The sequence below is a fragment of the Chenopodium quinoa genome, unplaced genomic scaffold, assembly GCF_001683475.1.
Source record: "Chenopodium quinoa cultivar QQ74 unplaced genomic scaffold, ASM168347v1, whole genome shotgun sequence".
NCBI lineage: Eukaryota > Viridiplantae > Streptophyta > Magnoliopsida > Caryophyllales > Amaranthaceae > Chenopodium > Chenopodium quinoa.
In genome coordinates, this window is record NW_018743292.1 from 3,808,221 (window position 1) to 3,826,863 (window position 18,643).

The 18,643-nt window shown below is 34.1% G+C and overlaps 3 protein-coding genes across 3 annotated transcripts; all 3 read left to right on the plus strand.

Moving 5' to 3' along the window:
• The first annotated feature begins 1,390 nt into the window (after positions 1-1,390).
• Positions 1,391-4,686, plus strand: LOC110736475. The gene is made up of 4 exons (XM_021916694.1): positions 1,391-1,534; positions 2,109-2,229; positions 2,404-2,618; positions 4,189-4,686. The coding sequence occupies exons 2-4, from the start codon at positions 2,140-2,142 to the stop codon at positions 4,499-4,501; spliced, it is 618 nt and encodes a 205-aa protein (XP_021772386.1). The 5' UTR covers positions 1,391-1,534; positions 2,109-2,139; the 3' UTR covers positions 4,502-4,686.
• A 151-nt stretch (positions 4,687-4,837) lies between these two features.
• LOC110736474 lies at positions 4,838-11,230 on the plus strand. Its single transcript, XM_021916693.1, has 18 exons — positions 4,838-5,237; positions 5,715-5,768; positions 5,903-5,921; positions 6,094-6,161; positions 7,442-7,451; positions 7,562-7,623; positions 7,763-7,862; positions 7,956-8,012; positions 8,130-8,245; positions 8,426-8,627; positions 8,724-8,830; positions 9,143-9,341; positions 9,442-9,608; positions 9,729-9,846; positions 9,988-10,059; positions 10,302-10,414; positions 10,514-10,608; positions 10,945-11,230. Exons 1-18 carry the CDS (start codon positions 5,050-5,052, stop codon positions 10,986-10,988), a joined length of 1,791 nt encoding a protein of 596 aa, XP_021772385.1. The 5' UTR covers positions 4,838-5,049; the 3' UTR covers positions 10,989-11,230.
• A 1,065-nt stretch (positions 11,231-12,295) lies between these two features.
• LOC110736478 (protein LUTEIN DEFICIENT 5, chloroplastic-like) lies at positions 12,296-18,619 on the plus strand. The gene is made up of 16 exons (XM_021916696.1): positions 12,296-12,721; positions 12,846-13,008; positions 13,848-14,064; positions 14,178-14,249; positions 14,370-14,480; positions 14,687-14,878; positions 14,962-15,123; positions 15,217-15,312; positions 15,390-15,491; positions 15,836-15,868; positions 16,007-16,087; positions 16,167-16,249; positions 17,294-17,425; positions 17,546-17,606; positions 17,713-17,778; positions 18,054-18,619. Exons 1-16 carry the CDS (start codon positions 12,586-12,588, stop codon positions 18,195-18,197), a joined length of 1,851 nt encoding a protein of 616 aa, XP_021772388.1. The 5' UTR covers positions 12,296-12,585; the 3' UTR covers positions 18,198-18,619.
• The last annotated feature ends 24 nt before the right edge of the window (positions 18,620-18,643 follow it).

Genomic DNA, 18,643 nt, shown 5'->3' on the forward strand with positions numbered 1-18,643 from the left:
CCAAAATGAATTACCACTTTAAACCCAAACTTGAAATTATGAAGACCCAAGGTTTCAACTATTTCAATAGTTTCTATCCTAGCTTAATTAGGCCACCTGTATTATTTGAGACTTTATAAAATATTTTCTAAGTATTTCTATTCTATCCATCTAAATTTGATTCACTGCATGTACAAGAATAGTAAGAAAAAAGATAGAATTCCATTGTTATATTCAATCATGTGTATCTTATTGTAATCATGATTCTCCATAAATACAAAAATTATTGATTTAGCTAGCAATAAATAATAAATTATTAAGGTTGGTATCGATCTTAATTTTACCACGTATTTAAAGTACGTGATTTCCAATAATACATTCTCTCGTATTCCTGCTTCATGGAGAGGCTTTTCTTTGAGACAGTTTGAGAAGATTCAAAGGAGTAGTCTATATAAAAAATGTTTGGCTTTCTTAGGAGCCATGAGAATTAAATTCGAAGGAAAAGTTTCTAGCGAGTTTGAACTTAGATGGGGCAAGAAAGGCCAAAGCTAAGGAAGCTCTAGGTTTGTCATCAAGGCCAGGGTGGTGCAATGATATTAGATCATTTGGGCATTTTTGTCTTGGCAATTCGCCCTTCTCTACAAATAATAGTTGTAAGTTACACTACTTTTACAATACAAGTAGCTACTCTTGTTAAAGGTCTAAAATTAGAATGAGAGTTACGAATTGGTAATAATTAAGCTTATATAATGATTTAACACTATAAATTAACATGCATGTGCTCTAATATCTCTTGAGTGTATTTCAAGTTTTCCATAATAGTGATGAGTTTAATTTGTTCATTTGACTAAAAATTTATTATCACTTATAGAGTAGTAATTAGTGATCGAGGTGTATTTGAAAGGGAAGGTGGTTCACATTTTACAAGAAAGGAATTACGTGTTCTACTAATCTACGCAAAACCAAGAACTTGGAATACTCTCTTTAGCTAGGATTGTGATTGTGCCAGCTTTATTCCACGTTAGGCACTTTAAACTGATGTTAATTTCTTTATTTTTCCTACTCCATATGATTTGGATGTTTTTGAAAAAAAATTTCCTACTCTGTATGATTTGGATGTTTTTGGAAATTGATTTTGGCACACCCTCATGTGGAAGAGCATAAAAAAAATTTTGCTCTCACATAAGGTGTGCCAAAATCAACTTATGGTGTGTCAAAATCATTTCCCATGGTTTTTCTTATTAAAAAGATGATTTGGTTGTGTAAAAAAAAAAAAAAAAAAAAAAATTATTTGGAAGGATAAAATAAGTCAACGGGTGGATCCATAATAAGAAAATCTTGATCATATTGTAGGATATATTCCAAATATAGAAACAAAATAACCATATGATTATTACTTTAATTAATTAATATACTTCGTATATTCAAACAAATGGACCACTTACAGTTACGATATTGGCGCTGTTTACTTCTGTCTCTCTCCTCTATTTATATCACCTTATCGCAAAATTTGATCCCAAAATTCATCGTAACCCTAGTTCCATATTCAGTACAGGTAATGTCATTGTGAATTTCTTCGTTTCGATTCAATTTTTCTTGCTTAAAGTGTTGTTTGATTGTAATATTTCTGATGAATTATTCAATTTTGTGCTTCAATTTTAACCCCTTAATTTATATATTGATTAATTCATGATGTTGTCTCTTGTTAGGGTTTCTTACTATCGTGTTCTAATTTAGAAATATAATCGAAAAGTTGTTTGGAATTTTGCATTTATTGTAGATGAATTGATGAGTGTCAACGGAATTTTTTGAATTTCCCATGTTTTGTTTTGAATTTGTGAAATAATTGTAGGGTTAAATAGAAATTGGTTGACCATTTGCTGATGAATATACTCATTTCTGATTTTTTGTTAAAATTTTAGTAGTTTTAAGATTAGCTTCCATCTCGTTGTGATTCTTTTGAATTACCTATAGATCACCTCTGTTACTGACGTCAATTCTGGTCTATAATTGATTTGACTGAATTGAATAGCTTGCGATTTCAATGATCGAATTGCGTTTACCTACAAAAGTTTTAACACTCAATTTAACAAACCTAGAATTACCTTTTTAAAAATGCCTTTTTGCAGGCTAAGGTCAAGGGTCTCTTTGGTTGCAAAGATGGCGTTTACCATGAAACAGATGGCTCTCATTACTTCCTTTTTTGGTGCCTTCTCCTTCATATGCGGTGTTATTGCTGAAAACAAGAAGGTGTGTCGATTTTTTACGGAGTATTACTCATCACTGACATTGCAGTTAGCTGATTTTATTTTGTTTTGATTTTGAATCACGCGCTATTAACCCTTCGTGTTTTGTGGATTAACTTTACAATTGAGTACTTTTAAAATTTAGCAAGAGTCTATATTGTTTTTGCTTTTTGTGCAGCCTGCAACAGGAACACCAATTCCTGGGAAGGGTGTGGTTATCTGCAAGTATCCCTCTGATCCAACAGTTGTTCTTGGTTATATATCGTTTGCTGCACTGATAGTATCTACTGTTATTGGGCACATGTCGATATTTTACCCGTATAATAAGAGGGCTATTCCATCTGGCGCCCTCTTCCGTAGCAAAACCATGTTCGTCTTTTTCAACATTGCTTGGTAGGTTTTCCTCTCTTGCTTTGTTTCATCATTACCACTACTTTTATTTTTGTGCATACGAGGATCATGGTTTTTGGAGTTTTGGTAATTTTACTGTACAGAATATAGTATATTTCTTGACTTGATATCAATATATAATGCCTTTTCCTAATTTATGAATTGATTGCCGTTTGAGTTCATAAGCAAGCATGTTTCTGTTGAATGTAATGTTAGTTTATTATTGAATTTCTCTTCTGATTTATTGAGCAGGACTATTTATTATAGGTAGCCATTTTTGTCTTATTATTTAGATGAATAGATTTTCTTCATGAAGGAGAAAAATAGTTTGCCATTTCATGGGCCTTAACTAGAGGTCTTTCTACGTATCCAGAAGACACAACAGCTACATCAATTGGTTTTACACATGTAATCTATCACAATCAAACTAATCTGACATGGACAAATTCAGAAGTTAAGAGCTATCAGTCAGGAATGCAGCTCAACCAAGACGCTTATTTTCTCTACTGGTAACTTCCATGAGAGCCTTTGCCTCTGCGTGCAGAGGTGAGGAGAGCAAAAATCAGTTGCCTTGCCTTACTCTACCTTTTAGCAGTTTCATCTCACTAACCTTCCTATACAAGCTCTTGGCAAGCGCCCTTTTCCATTTTCTTTGACTCTTGATAATATTAAATAATTATCCACCTGTCAAGTGCCCCAATTGAGGATAAAGCTAACTCATCATGTTTTGGCCTCACAAGTCTGTCTTCTGGCTCATTACATCAATTCTTGCCCTAATTAAATGGTTCTCAAGTACTCCTATGGATCCTATCTCTTCTCTTTTCATGCCATAATCTCATCTGATCTGTGAAGGTCTGAATCTTATATATTTATTGCTAAGTATACCGTCATTCCTCACAATCTATGTAAACTGCAGGATTATAGCTATTGTGAGGTTTTTCTTTAATCTCATCCCCCCTGTTTGAGCTAATTTATACTTTATCTGTCTGGAATTTGCTGTATATAGTTCTTGTTATTAGTCAGTAAGAACCCACCTTAGGATTCTTGAACAAGAGGTTCATGTCATCTTTTTAACTATAATTGGGATACAATTTCTGATGATTTCACATTTACACATTGTTTGGTGAGTATATTTGAGGAGGGAAAGGGAGGGGAGGAAAAATTGCAGAAGAGATAGGAAGGTGAAGGGAGGGAAAGAGTAAGCTTCCCCTACTTCTACTCCCTTTACTTTCTCGTAGTCTTATCTTAATATGGGAAAATGTATCTTTCATTTTTTTCATCCAAACATAGTTTTAGCTTTACATAATTGTGCTTAGTGGAGTTTCAGTTGTGTGTAGTCGTGTGTAGAATATACGACTATTGTTTATATTTCAACCTGCTGATAGCGAGTACTATTTTCATTGCCGTTTTAGAAATTTTTTTTAGGCTAACATTTTTAACAGTGATCATGTGTTTTTAATGCCTACAATAGTCTGTCATCTGAACAGCAAATGTTGATTCATGGCAGTTATAGAGATAATATGGATTGGTTTAAAAAAAATTTCTTTCTATTTTTATTTTGGCTTTTAAATAGGGTAACTGCTGGGTTAGCTGCCGCATTGCTCCTGTGGCCAACAATTACTGAGCAATTCCATTTAAGCCGTACTGTACATCACAACCCCGACTATGCCTGTCCTACTGCTAAGACCGGGGTCCTTGGTGGTGGTGCCTTTGTATCCCTTGACTCATGCCTCTTTTGGTTGATATGCCTCATGCTGGCTAACAATGCTCGAAGTGATTACTTTGAGGAGGTTGAAGATTCTCAAAAGGGGGAGAGCGCCCAAGTTATTAATCTTGACATCAACCCTATTGGTCCAGAGGCCTTGAAGCATACCAACGTCGCATAGTTGTGTATTTTATGTGAATGACACTCTTTGGTTACAATCCTTTAAGAAGAACTTGATTTGGCAAAATCATGAAATTAATAATTGTTGCTAGATTGTGAACACATCATTGGTTTTTCTTGTATATAGGTTTACGCGACTTTGTATCGCTCTTTCAGAAGAATAGAAAATTCTATTGGTGTGAAAAAGTTTCTTGTCTATTTATTTCATTGCATATCTTGACAAATCTGGTCAAAACAGAATCCTTTCTGCTTCTATACCAAAAAGTTTTATGTTATACCATCTAAGATATGTCCAAAATCGATATCTGTTGGATTCAGTTAACAACCAATCAGATGGACCCAAAAAAATAAAAATCATGAAAAATATTTGTTTTTATTTGTCTTCACTTTATTGCAATGAAATCCAAATTGGATACAGGAGTAATGCCAAGATACTTGCAAAGAAATCAGAACTTCCTCTTGCCTATATATTGCAGACATTGCAGAGAACTTCCTTGTCTAAATTGCCTATATTTTCCGTAAATTATAGTACTAATCTCTTTTATTATCATGGTTAAAAAAATAGAACAGTTGAAGCTCATCGAGAATGAGCCTAGCAGGCAAATATGTTTTGCAAAACGACGAAATGGACTTATGAAGAAAGCCTTAGAATTACATATGGTGTGTGATGTTGATTCTATTGTTATAGCCTTCTCACCTGCTGGTCGCCTCAGCTTCTTTTGTGGTGGCAACAGAAGGTATTCTTTGCCTGCTTACAATTAATTTCCTTCTTGTTGTGTTTTTTTTTTCTTTTTTTTTTTTCTTTTTTGACAGGAAAATTACGTAGTATATAAAATCCCTCTAATAGATTTCCCATTTGTTGTTTTTTTAACGGTCTCTAAGAATCTAATATGCACTACATCTAACCGTTTCCATTTTTATATGCGTACGCAGCATCAATAGATACGACAAAAGTAAATAGATAATTTGAGTTTTTTTTATTTTAGAATTATTGATATAATTTGAGGTTTTTATTTTTTAATTCGCATTGAAATTTATTGACTAAGCATTAAGACAGGATTCAATATTGACATGAAATTTTTTTTTGGGCAAAACTAGCAAAGTTTGACTTTAGAAAAAGAAAATTAGTATTTTGCTACTGTTTAAAATATATACGAAGGACTTCATATAATAAAGTATATACATATTTATATATAGCCTCCTTATGGATTCAGGGTTGAAGACATTATAAGGCACTTTGCAGCATTGCCAGAAGATATCCGAGGCTTGTAAGGGTTCCTTATCATTTTTTTTTTGGGTACCAAAAAAAAAAAAAAAAAAAAGAAAAAAGTAGCAAGTATTTATACTTGGTCTAATTTTTTGTGTTGCAAAAATTAACCATGTCTTATTTTGATACTTGCAGCCAGATACCAGATCCAGAGGTAATGCAGACAGTGGTTTTTTATTTTATTTTATTTTTTATTAAAGGAAAGGAACAGTGAGTTAAGCAGCTGCTATACAGACATATATGTACAATTATTATATTTTTTTAAAAAAAACATGTACAAGCATTACTGAAGTATACTGATCTTTTTTTTTTTTTTTGTATTGCAGTTGTGGGTTTTACTTGAAACACTGGACAAGCTTAAAGAACAAACAAAGGAGCACATCCAAAATGACAGGTATACAAATTTTATAGCTTCATTAATATTCTTTTTCTTCATCAATATATTACGCAAATAATTACAAGAAACAAGTTCACAAAATAATCCAAGATACGTAAGGAACTCTATGGTTTACCTACATTAATCTTCTCCGTGTGGTGTGTGTGTGTATGTATCTCTTCTTCTGTGCATTATAATTTGATATATGTGGTTTTAATTTTGTGCTCTTATGACCTTTTACAATGCAAAAACATAAATAAAATTTGATTTAATCTAGATGGAATGTTTGTTTCTCTATTTCATGTGTGTTTTGTTAGATCATAAGAGAAGAAAAATGGTAATTGTTAGATGCCATGCATTGGCTATTGTATACATAATGTTTTATTTTAACATTTTGTTACTTCCTCTGTACTTTTATTATTGCACCATAAGGGTTGGGCACAAGTTTTTTGGAAGTGGAAAAAAGGATTAGAGAGAAGGGTAAAAATGCAAAATTGCCCATGTGATTGTATACATAAACTTAAAAAATGAAGTGTTGAAAAGTAAGGGTATATTAAGTATTTGCAGTGTGAACATAGATATTTCTTTTCCTAGTATGGATTTGGTGCAATATTTGTGAATTTCTTTAAAAAGCAAGTGGTGCAATATTATTAAAAAAACAGAGGAAGTAGCATTTTTTTTCATTATTATTTACATTTTTTGGCATAAAAAGAGCCATAAATTACATTGATATAGACGGAATTTCATTTCAATTTTGTTAGCTGGCATTTTCCATGTATTGAAAAGTAAATGCCAAATATGAGTAATTAATTATTGGAGGTAAGGATGTTTAAATGGAAGTATATCAAGGGCAATGATATATTGCCATTAATAATACTTAAGCTTAATAGCTTATCCTATCCAATGAAGATGCGTGCATATGAGTGACACACATATTGTATTATTTGTATGCACCCCCTTTCGTACATTATTGTGAAACGAATATACTCTACAATAATTTTCATGTGTGATATCAAAATTATCAATATTAATTATGGACATTTAACCTATGATATGGTAAATTCAATAATTGACCAAATCATCAATTATAAATAATTATGATGCCATGCATGCATTTTTACACTAGGATAACCAGGTATGTATTTGCAGCATGATAAGCAAATGTTTAAATATTTTTCCAGCCATTTTAACAAAATAATTTTTTCTCTATGTTTTTTCATCTCTGATCTATAAGGCTAATGAATTTGTGTTTGTTGCGTTTTTAATTGGCTTTCTGCTGCTGCATCTGAAAAATCCAGTACCATTTCGGTAAGACTTAACACTCAATACAGTGACATTTTTATCTTTCTATAGATTGTTACTTTGTATGGAGGTATTATATACAAGTATTAATGATACACATACATGCTAATTTGTAGGCTATCCAGAGAGAACTTTCTCAGGTGGAAAAAGAGATTCAGGGTGCTTTAATTGAGACGAGGTTACTCTTTCAACTGTTTAATTTGAGCTATATATTTCAATTTAATGTTAATTCTCATTCCATTTATGCTATATATCTATAATCATGTTAGGCTTAAGCAAGCTAAAATAAGGACTAAAATTTAGTTTTTGGCTTATAGGAGATACGAACCCTTGCATGCAGTGATAATGACAATTGAAGAAGCAAACCTTTCTGAAGAACTCCTTGAGGAGACACTTGCCCGCGTCCAAGAAAGAAAGGTTTAAAGAATATATTTCCTTCATTTTTTAGCTATATACATGTGATTTAGTACTAACGACCTTGGTGATCAAACCTGTGTTGTGGTCAAGCAGCAAGAGCTAACAGCTAAGGATAATGAAGATGCATCTCAAGAAATGCCTGATGCCATGGTATAAATATGTTTACTAAATCTGATTTCATCACCCAAACTATAAGTTCTTAAGGTTCATATGGATTTATTTTGACTATGTTGTATTCTATCCTGTATATTTGCATACATTTATAAGAATGGAGCAGAAACTTCTTCACCAAAACCTGTGGATGTAGTTCAGCAAGCCGAGCCTGAGCACCAAGTGAATGAGAACTCTAATGAGAACCAACACCAATCACCTACTGCAGAAGGGTGTGTTTTTCCCTGCTTTGCCATAGTATGATTTATGAACTATTGTATCTTCTTCTTGCTTAAATTAGTGTACTTCATATCTTGGTTAAAAGTAGGATTTGTTGATGATCTTCTTGCTTAACAAATCAACTCTATTGCTATATATGATCTAATAAGGTTCATAACGTTCATGTATGGCAGCATTCAAGATGCATTGATGAGGCAGAGCAGTCCATCGAAACATCTACCGCCAGAAGTGGCTAGTCCTAATCTACTGCCAGAAGTGGCTAGTCCTGATCTACTGCCAGTAGTGGCTATTCCTAATCCTCAGCATGCTGGAACATCGTTTACCAGCCTTTTAAATGCCGCAGATGTTGCAGAAGAAACCGCATCTGCTTTTAGGGTACTTAAAGCTTTATTTTTGTAACATATTAATCCATGTAATAATTTACGTACACATAGAACTCTTACACATTAACTGATCAGCATATTTTAATAGGGAGTGGTCTTCTCCCAACCGCCAGATCAGAACCACAACTCCTCACCCTTGCTACAAAATCAGTTCAATTTATTCCAAGATGGTCTCCTTCACACTTATTCCTATTCGTAAGACGTTTTCTTGACCTTGCAATATATATATATATATATATATATATATATATATATATATATATATATATATATATATATATATAATTAAGTTATGCGCTTAACTACATATATACGGCTATACCCATGTTGGTCATGTACTACTTTATTGCACCCCTCCATTTTCTGCAAAAGAACCATCTGCAGATTGGACTTTACAAATTCGAAATGCTAAATAGAAAGACCCTTAATTAATTCCTTTTTGTAATCATGGTTTCATCAGTCAATTTGAGATAATTTTATTTTGTTTGTGCATGCCTATTGTTGCAGGAATGTTAATACAACAGGAGTCAATCAATCTTCAGAATGCAATGAGATCAGCACAGTTGGAACTGCAAATGGTAATAATTACCCATTTTCAAGCTTGATTTCCCCAAATTTACAGCTACAGCCTTCCCCTGCAAGCTTCAAAGTGCCTGATTACCGAATGCAGCTTCCTATGCCGGCCCCTCATTACTACCAAATATCTGTAAATACTTTCTGACTTTAGTACATCGATCTAATTATGTTTAGAAATTTAAACATCTTGCTTGATTGTCTTACAAATCAATATGATCATGGGTATACAGCAGCCAAGGCCATTAGGAGACAGCAGCAACATGTCGCCTTTCAGTACTCCGCAGTGGTCTAATCAAAGAACTCTGCAGCATGATCCAACTCTCTTTGTGCGAAATCCACAGTGGTCTAATCAGATTATTCTGCAGCAAAATCCAACCGCCGTTGGACAGAATGCACTGTACTTAATACAATCTACAATCCATAATTACTACTCCGTATAGGGTTAATTATGATTAGAAAAGTATTTATTGAGCCTAATATGATCTGATTTTATATTACTTTCACATTATTTGTACAGTCAACGAACCAGCTATCAGGGCTTGTTTAGTTCATTTGATAGGATGGATAGCATGTATCCAGACTCAAGATCACCAGCCTTCATCCCAAGACCACCACATCTGCAAATGAATCGCCAGGTATACATATCATTATCCATGGTCTTTAACTAATCTGTTTGACATTAGCATTTATATATATATAGCATGATACAAGTGGACTGTTAATGCTGGTTCTAATAAAATTTAAAATTACCTTTTGTTTTTCCGTGATGTGATCAGTCGATGGGAGGTCTAAACAATGGCCCAAATCTTTCTCTGGACTTACAAGGGCTATTTGCCAACAATTCTCCGGTTAGTTCTACATGCTTAATGATATCAATGTTTGTGCAGTTCTTGCTTAAAACAATTAAACTAAACTAGGCTGAAAATCAAAATTCAGCAAGCATATCTTGAGGTGGAAGGATCAACTTCTTCTGCTTATAAAGTTAGTTTATAATTGGTCCTAAATGAACTGTTAAGTGTTCATACCTATATAAGAGTGTATAAGTAGGTACTCGCTTAGTTGGTAACATGTTAGTTATGATTATCTGCAGAGGAAAGCACCTTGGGAAGATGACTTTGATCTGAGGCGGGCAAGTTACCAGAATGGGAATACAGCACCAAACAATACTGATTCTCCAGCTTCTATTCTTATTCCCGATCCTAGGTTTGCCACTTATACTCATAGCTTACACAAACAAAGCTGAAACTTGCTGAAAAAATATTTATGAAAATAAACATTATGTATGTATTTTCTCGTCTTCAGGCCTATAGGAAATGCACTCTATAGTCCTGAATATGCACATATGGGCTTGGCCATTGACCCCCATATCCGGAATCTTCAAGAAGTAATAAGATATGGTAAACATCTCAACTTCTCCTAATGTACAGTTCATCTGTTTACTCCGTCTCATAATAAATGGCCATAATAATTATCGGTTATATTTTGCAAATACATTACTTAATATTATTTACATCGATCTCCACTTTCTTGATGTAATGTCTTTGTAGAATTTTTAGATTAAAGGCATCATTTAAGAGTATTTTGTAAAGTTATATATTGAAGTTACTAATTAAAAAGAGTGGCAGTTACTTGGTGACAATCTGTGTTCGTGTCTATTACTTAGGAGCGGAAAGAGTAAAAATAATCTCCTCTCACAAACGTATTAATAAACTTGTTTGTTTTGACATTGACAGATAATGGCAGAGGACATCAAGGAAACCAGCAAGGAAACGAATGATGATTGATGCTCCAAGAATGGTTTAAACTCAATATATTGAGTGTCAATTTGCTCATTACAAGACAATTTGACCATCTTTTTATCTTCAAGTTATTTTCTTGTGTTTTGTGTTAAGAATATGACCCACATTTATGTGAGTTTAAATTACTCATGGAGTCATTTTATGTGTATTGGATTATTCCCTCCTACCTGTATACTTTTGGTTTATGGATGAAACTCCACATAATTTATTTAGTATTTTTTCAAATCCTCTTTCGATTTGATGATTTGCACAATTAGCTAGAGTATGCTCTTTTTGTATTTCTTTTATGACTTCCCACATGTGACTAATGTGGAGAGTATTATATGTTTCTACAAGTCTCAAACTCTCAAACATGTAAAGAATAAAAGAGGCTTGTAATGTTAAATTGGGAATTTATCTATTGATCAATTGTATAATCATTCCTTTGTACAAAGTATTTCAAAATAGGAGACAACTAAGTTTTTATGTGTGTTTAAAAGCCTTATTTCAAAAGTTTTTATTCTCTTTACCCTAAAAGAAAAAGTAATACAAAATTTTTATAACTACTTATCCAGTCCTTCATTACTCATATCAACAAAATTGAGCACCATAGTGAATTATACGTAGTATTTCCTCTGTTCTACAAATATTGCAATAAAAATGAAATTACGCATTCTAAAGTACATTTTATATGTTAAATATCTATAATTATATAAGAGTAAAAATTATAAAAAGTTGATATTATGAAAGTATTTTACAAGACAAATCTAACAAGATCCCACATTACTATATTTTACTTTACATATAAATCATAATTTGTAGTCAAACAAGCGTGATGAATAGTGCAAAAGTCCAGTTGTTGCAATATTACTGGAATGGAGGAAGTATAACAACTTGAGGCACCACTTCTAGCCTACAAGTCTCTATCAATAACACTTTATGGCATTAGGACTGTAGCTACTTATATGAGGCCACTCCAATTTCTTAAATCACTCGGTATTCCAATCGTTTCCTTTTATTTGCTTCAATTTTTATTTTGAGTTATCTTCATAAGTTTAGATCATACTTTCTCCGTTTTATTAATATTGCAACAATGGACATTTTGCACTATTCATCACTTTTGTTTGACTATATAATATGATTTATACGTTAAGCAAAATATAATCATGTGGGATCTTGTTGGATTCGTCTCATAAAATATTTTCACAATATCAACTGTTTATAATTTTTACTCTTACACAATTATAGATATTTAGCAATATTAGCATATAAAATGTGCTTTAAAATGCGTAATTTTATCCTTATTGCAATATTAATAGAACTGAGAAAGTATATAATAGGTCTACCGTCTACACGATGTTTATATAGGAAAAAGAAAAATCACATGAAATATTGATCAATATTCGTACCACTGCAACACGACGTGTCAACGTACACCTCTTCTTCCATAGCCCATAAGATGACGAAGAACCATGTCAAAACAATAATAACAAAATAAAAAAAATAAAAAGAAAATTACCACAAATAAAACATAAAAATAAAAAATCTGTTTTTTTTAAAAACAGCTTTTTAATCCAAACTGGGTTTTAGAGCTCCATGGCTACCCACGTATCAGCTCTGCATCCCCTTCCTCTCTCATCTCATCCCCTTAATCTTCAACTCAAACTTCTTCCCCTCAATTCTCTCAATTTCACTGCCCCATTTCCTTCTTACTCTTCTAGATCAATTTCTGGTATTTCTCTCTTTTTTTCTTTTTCTCTTATTTATAGTTCAATGTACCTTAATTCTCATTGTTTTGTCTTAAAAATTGTATCTTTTTGGTGGGTTTTTCATATTCTTGCTCAAAATTGTTACAGGTGGGTGTAAATGGAGCTCTATTACTTGTTCTTCCTCAAATGGGTCGAGACCCGACCCGACTGATGATAGAGTGAAGAGCATTGAGGAGCTTGTTGAAGAGAAAAGGCGCGCAGAATTGGCTGCTCGGATTGCTTCTGGGGAATTCACTGTTAAGCAGTCTAGGTTAATTATTCTTAATACCCACTACTTTATGGCTGTTAAATTCTTCTTATATTCTTGTAATTGGTTTTCTGTTTGATTGTTCATACATTTTGGACATGCAGGGCTTTATTTTAGTTACTAGTATTTTTTTCATGTTAATATAATTGGTGGGCATTTGGTTATTTTTGGTTGATTTATGCCCTTGGATATAGATTAGAATTGTGGTTGTGGGTGAAAAACAAGCAGAATAATGAAGGTTGCTGTATATGATGCAAAGAATGAATCACAAAAGAAGAAAAAGAAAATTTATGATAAAAGTGGTGATGGTATAATCAAGTATTGTATTTTTTATCCTATGTTTTTGCGGTTCGAGGTGATCACTATAAATTTGTTGGGGTTCATTACTTCATTGTGTAGTGGAGTAGGAATGACATTGGCACTTGGAAGTGGGAAGGTTGTCGAATTTTCAATTTCTTCTAGCTAGACAATGCATTCACTTGTATTTAGTTGTGGCCTGTAAGACATAGGATTTATGTTTACTGGAAACGAAAAGTCCTACTAAACAATCTTGATGATAAACTTGTTACTAGTATGTTTTTTAATCTCTGGTGATAATTCTTTTGTTCTGAATCTCTAGATTTGCTTCCATCAAACAAGAAATACGATGCCAACTTCATATATGTAAAACAATTATGTAATTTATTTCATCTTAATTAACACCTTTGATAACTGCATCGTATGGGAGTATGGGGCCATTTTCATTCAACTTCCTGGTGCCAGTGTTGTTGCAAGTAAATCATTCTAGGATGTGATGTTAACCTCATGACTTGCTTTGCTTTGTCTTTATCCATTGGCTTCAGCTTTCCTATGAGATTGAAGAACAATCTGTCAAAGTTGGGGATTCTTACACCTATTCTGGATTTGGTATTCAAAACTTTTGAAGATTATGAAAAGTTTTCTCAGATTCCTGAGGCAAAAGGTGAAATAGCAGCTATTCGTAGTGAGGCCTTTTTCTTGCCATTGTATGAGCTCTACATCACTTATGGCGGAATATTTAGGTTGAAGTTTGGGCCAAAGGTTGGTTTTCATTCCTTTGCAATTTGAATTCCTTGTTAGATTACATGAATGACATGTATGTAATGTATCTGTGTATATTAGATGTCTGCTTTATCAACTTGCTGTCATTGCAGGCATTTCTTATCGTTTCTGATCCTTCAATTGTTAAGCATATCTTAAAGGACAACTCTAAGGCTTACTCTAAGGTATGAAATTTGATAATTGTTGTATATCCTGCTTTCAGTTTTACATTACTGTAGGTGAGATGCTTTGAAGAGCGTTATTTAGATATAATTCATTGAGTTCATTCGCATTCCCTTGATCAGGGTATCTTGGCGGAAATTCTGGATTTTGTGATGGGAAAGGGACTCATCCCTGCTGATGGTGAGATATGGCGTGTCCGAAGACGGGCTATGGTTCCTTCGTTACATCAGAAGGTAGAATTACTGCAAATATTTTTCAGAATTTCAATTTATCTCTTTCCACATTGATTTAATGGTGATATTCTCTCCTTGCAAATGCAACTCTTTCCACATTGATTTAATGGTGATATTCTCTCCTTGCAAATGCAACTTGATGTTAACTTAATGTTCTGGAGTTGATATGATGGCTTATCAGGCTTGACAATCCTATTCCTTTTCAGTTTGTGACAGCTATGATAAACCTCTTTAGCCAAGCTACAGATAGACTTTGCAAGAAGCTAGACACGGCCGCATCAACTGGGGAAGCAGTGGAAATGGAATCACTTTTTTCGCGTTTAACACTGGATGTTATTGGAAAAGCAGTTTTTAATTATGATTTTAATTCCTTGACCAACGATACCGGGATTGTTGAGGTAAGGTTGAGCTCCATCTCAATCTACTTAGCCATGATCTTTTCACTTGATGTTATATAGCCTCATATTATTCTCTAGACCAGGCTGTTTATGTTGTTTTGAGAGAGGCAGAGAACAGAAGTACTGCACCAATCCCTGTCTGGGAAATTCCTATATGGAAGGACGTGTCCCCTAGACTAAAAAAGGTGAATGCAGCACTCAAGTTGATAAACAGTACACTAGATGATCTGATAGCAATCTGCAAGGTGAATGCTGTGCCTTTTGTAGCTATACTTTATGTTTCTCAGTAATGGTTGCTATTTTGCTAATCAATTTTTTCCAAATAAAAATTTATGCAGAGGTTGGTAGATGAAGAGGAGCTGCAATTCCACGAGGAATATATGAATGAACAAGATCCTAGTATTCTTCATTTTCTTTTGGCATCAGGAGATGATGTATGAAAAAATTTGCGTACTGCGGAAATTTTTTTGTCCAGACCAATAAATTTAAGGCAAACTTGACCTCCGCGCAGGTTTCCAGCAAGCAACTTCGTGATGACTTGATGACTCTCCTAATTGCTGGTCATGAAACATCAGCAGCTGTACTAACGTGGACTTTTTATCTCCTGTCTCAGGTTTACAATTTATCACATAATTTACTTACCACTATGTGTAGCTCATTTGGTTTGTTTTTTCTGGTACTCACTCCCTCCCCCCCCCCCCCACCCCCCCACCCCCCCCCCCCCCCCCCAGCCACCCCACCCCCTTTTGCAAACATGCTTCTGCTTGTAATTTTCTGCCAGTGGTGCCAATCTATTAGGTAAAACATGATTTTGGAGATAGTGAACTATGTAATATCTGCAGCAACTCTGTAACTGAATGTCCTTGCCACTAGCTATTTTGTACACTTTTTTGGTGCTTGATGTGTATGATCTGCGAGATATCTTGAATATGACGGTACTTCATTTGCTCCCTGCAGGACCCAGGAGTAATGTCAAAGCTTCAAAACGAGGTATCCTGAATCGTGCTTTAGGGAGGTTTAGTGATGTTTGGTCATTAGAGGGAGGGAGGGGAAGAGAGAAAGAGAGAGAGAACATTCCGTTGAAGTGTTGCAACTACTTATTGTCATTTGAACTTGCACCTTGCTTAGGTGGATACAGTTTTGGGAGATAGATTTCCATCAATTGAAGACTTGAAAAACCTGAAATACACAAGTCGTGTGATAAGCGAAGTAAGAGTACTTCTCTTTGCTTTTTTACTTGTGCTTGAACTCTTTGACCTTACATATTCTTGTATATTTTCTTTTGCAGTCTTTGAGGCTTTACCCGCAACCACCTGTCTTAATTCGTCGTTCTATGAAAGAGGACATGCTTGGACCATACCCAATCAGAAAGTAAGTTTTAACGTTATACTTTATTTCAATGCTCTGCTTTCCTTTTCTTTTTTTCAATTCACAATATTAGCAACATACTACATGGAAAGTTTTTAACTACAAAATTACATGCTCACCTGTATTTAACCAACTTGATTTTGTATAATTATCCACTCTAAATCTAATTGAACTCATTCCCTTCCTAATAACACCCCCCCCCTAACACCACATGGTGCTAATGAGAGGTTGACGGTGGTGGAGATGGTATGGTATAATCGATGATGGTGGTATAGTGAGGTGCTGGAGAAGGGTTTTCATGGAAGATGGTGATGGTAATAGTGGCTTGGCAGGAGTATTGGAGGCGTGGGGTGGTGAGATGTTTTGACCATATGCCCCTCTCAGGCTCTCACCTTCTCTCCTAATTTTCTTTAATTGTGTGCTAAGCATTTGCTTCCATTATGAAATGGATGAAGTATTATCAGTGAAATCCATTGTAAACGTATTCTGTCGTGCTTGGATTCCTTTATGTTGCATCAAACTGTCTCTCCAGTGATGCCTTGTTTAACTAAAAGGGAAAGGGAGGTTTTCAGCACTTATGACATTACCTTTATTTTCCTCCTGGATGTTTTTTGAAACTAATAAGAGATCAATGTTAATGTTGAAGATAAAGGTAATTGATACCAAAAAAGAGAAAAAAAAAAAAAAAAAAAAAAAAAAAAAAAAAAAAAAAAAAAAAAAAAAAAAAAAATCAGTAAAAATGGAACAAAATTCTCCCGAATCACTAAGGAGAGTTCTCACTTGACTTTTCATTAGTCCCACTTGGAAGTAGAAGCAAATGCATTCATGTGCAGCTTGCTGAAGTATGAAATCAACTGTTTTCTGATCTAAGCATATGTACCACATTTCCATTTGTCTTTTGTACTTTGACATGTTAAGGTAATTTGTATGTAATATCTTTAATGCATAGAATCCTTTTGGAATTTTGTCCACATTTATTTCTTCAATTTTGTAAGCTACCTTCCTTGGGCGATTCTATTCGATAAATTATAAGAGTTTTCTTGGCAGAGATGAGGATATTTTCATATCTGTATGGAACTTGCATCGTAGCCCAAGTCTTTGGGAGGATGCAGATAAATTCAATCCTGAAAGGTGGCCACTGGATGGACCAGCACCAAATGAGACTAACCAAAATTTCAGGTATCTGCTCTGTTACTTTACTGACCTCAAGTTTATAACTATGCAATTGAAGCTTGTGCTCATTCAAGCTGGTGATTCACCATTTTCATTTAGCTAATCCTCTTTATTTTTCGTTTTAAGATATTTGCCATTTGGTGGAGGTCCACGAAAGTGTATAGGGGACATGTTTGCTTCTTACGAGGTAACAAACATGTGCATACAAATTCCAAGACAACCTTAATTCGATTTATCTCGATTTCTCTCAGCTTGGATGAACTTTGACTTGTAATTCACTTTTTGTTGCACAGAACATAGTAGCATTAGCTATGCTTGTTCGACGATTTGACTTTGAGCTGGCACCTGATGCTCCTCCTGTAAGACTGTTGCTATATTTTTTTAACTTTAGATACATGGGATGGGACTTCATTACCGATTAAAAACTTTTGAATTCCAGTTTATCAAATGTGTAGGATTGTATTGTACACGAGACTTCTGTGCAAAATGCATTAATTGGACCCTCATGTGAACACAAGGGTCGTTCTTAAACAGTTAAACCCATAGGCAAAAATTGATGAAGAAGAAGATTCACTTTGATGTGAAAATAAATGGATACTTGTTTCTAGTAATTTATCTATCAATATGTTTGCAGGTGAAGATGACCACAGGCGCAACCATCCACACAACAAATGGTCTTGTGATGAGGGTGAGGCAAAGAACAAGATATCCTGCTACACCCACAATCCCTGTTGTGGAGACTGCTTCTCCTGCAAGTATTACTGAAGCTGCTATATGAAAATATCTAATTGGAAAATGATGTTTTGCTTGTGCTGGATAGAACCGAACTAGAACAATTATCCATAAAAAGGGAAAGGGAAGCTTCACTTTAAACTGCATCAGCATCAAAAAAGAATCAGACAAGTAAGCCTCACCTCCCGATACTTGTTACCATTTACATTCTTATTCTACTGTAGTTACTAGTAGATCTACAGTGCGAACAGCACTCTCCTCCTTATATGAGCACATTATTGGCACTGTTGGTCAACTATGTTGTAAATTATGGCCTTCTTTTTTTCCATACTGTGAAGATATGAGAATTTACAATAGAAAATTTTCAGGAAATTTTAGTATGTATATCTTGTACGTGCAAATGTACACATGATTCTATGTATAAACATCGGAAACTTTTTTTCTTGTAATTCCAGTGTAAATTGTTTACTTTTATGGTTTTAAGGTCACGTT

Excerpts from the sequence above, each read along its gene's own strand:
- LOC110736475 (XM_021916694.1), top strand. The coding sequence starts at position 2,140 with ATGGCGTTTACCATGAAACAGATGGCTCTCATTACTTCCTTTTTTGGT. Across the intron at positions 2,230-2,403 it reads TTATTGCTGAAAACAAGAAG|CCTGCAACAGGAACACCAAT; the intron begins GTGTGTCGATTT and ends CTTTTTGTGCAG. Across the intron at positions 2,619-4,188 it reads GTCTTTTTCAACATTGCTTG|GGTAACTGCTGGGTTAGCTG; the intron begins GTAGGTTTTCCT and ends GCTTTTAAATAG.
- LOC110736474 (XM_021916693.1), top strand. The coding sequence starts at position 5,050 with ATGGTTAAAAAAATAGAACAGTTGAAGCTCATCGAGAATGAGCCTAGC. Across the intron at positions 7,863-7,955 it reads CCCGCGTCCAAGAAAGAAAG|CAAGAGCTAACAGCTAAGGA; the intron begins GTTTAAAGAATA and ends GTGGTCAAGCAG. Across the intron at positions 10,609-10,944 it reads TCAAGAAGTAATAAGATATG|ATAATGGCAGAGGACATCAA; the intron begins GTAAACATCTCA and ends TGACATTGACAG.
- LOC110736478 (XM_021916696.1), top strand. The coding sequence starts at position 12,586 with ATGGCTACCCACGTATCAGCTCTGCATCCCCTTCCTCTCTCATCTCAT. Across the intron at positions 13,009-13,847 it reads TTCACTGTTAAGCAGTCTAG|CTTTCCTATGAGATTGAAGA; the intron begins GTTAATTATTCT and ends CATTGGCTTCAG. Across the intron at positions 14,879-14,961 it reads ACGATACCGGGATTGTTGAG|GCTGTTTATGTTGTTTTGAG; the intron begins GTAAGGTTGAGC and ends TCTCTAGACCAG.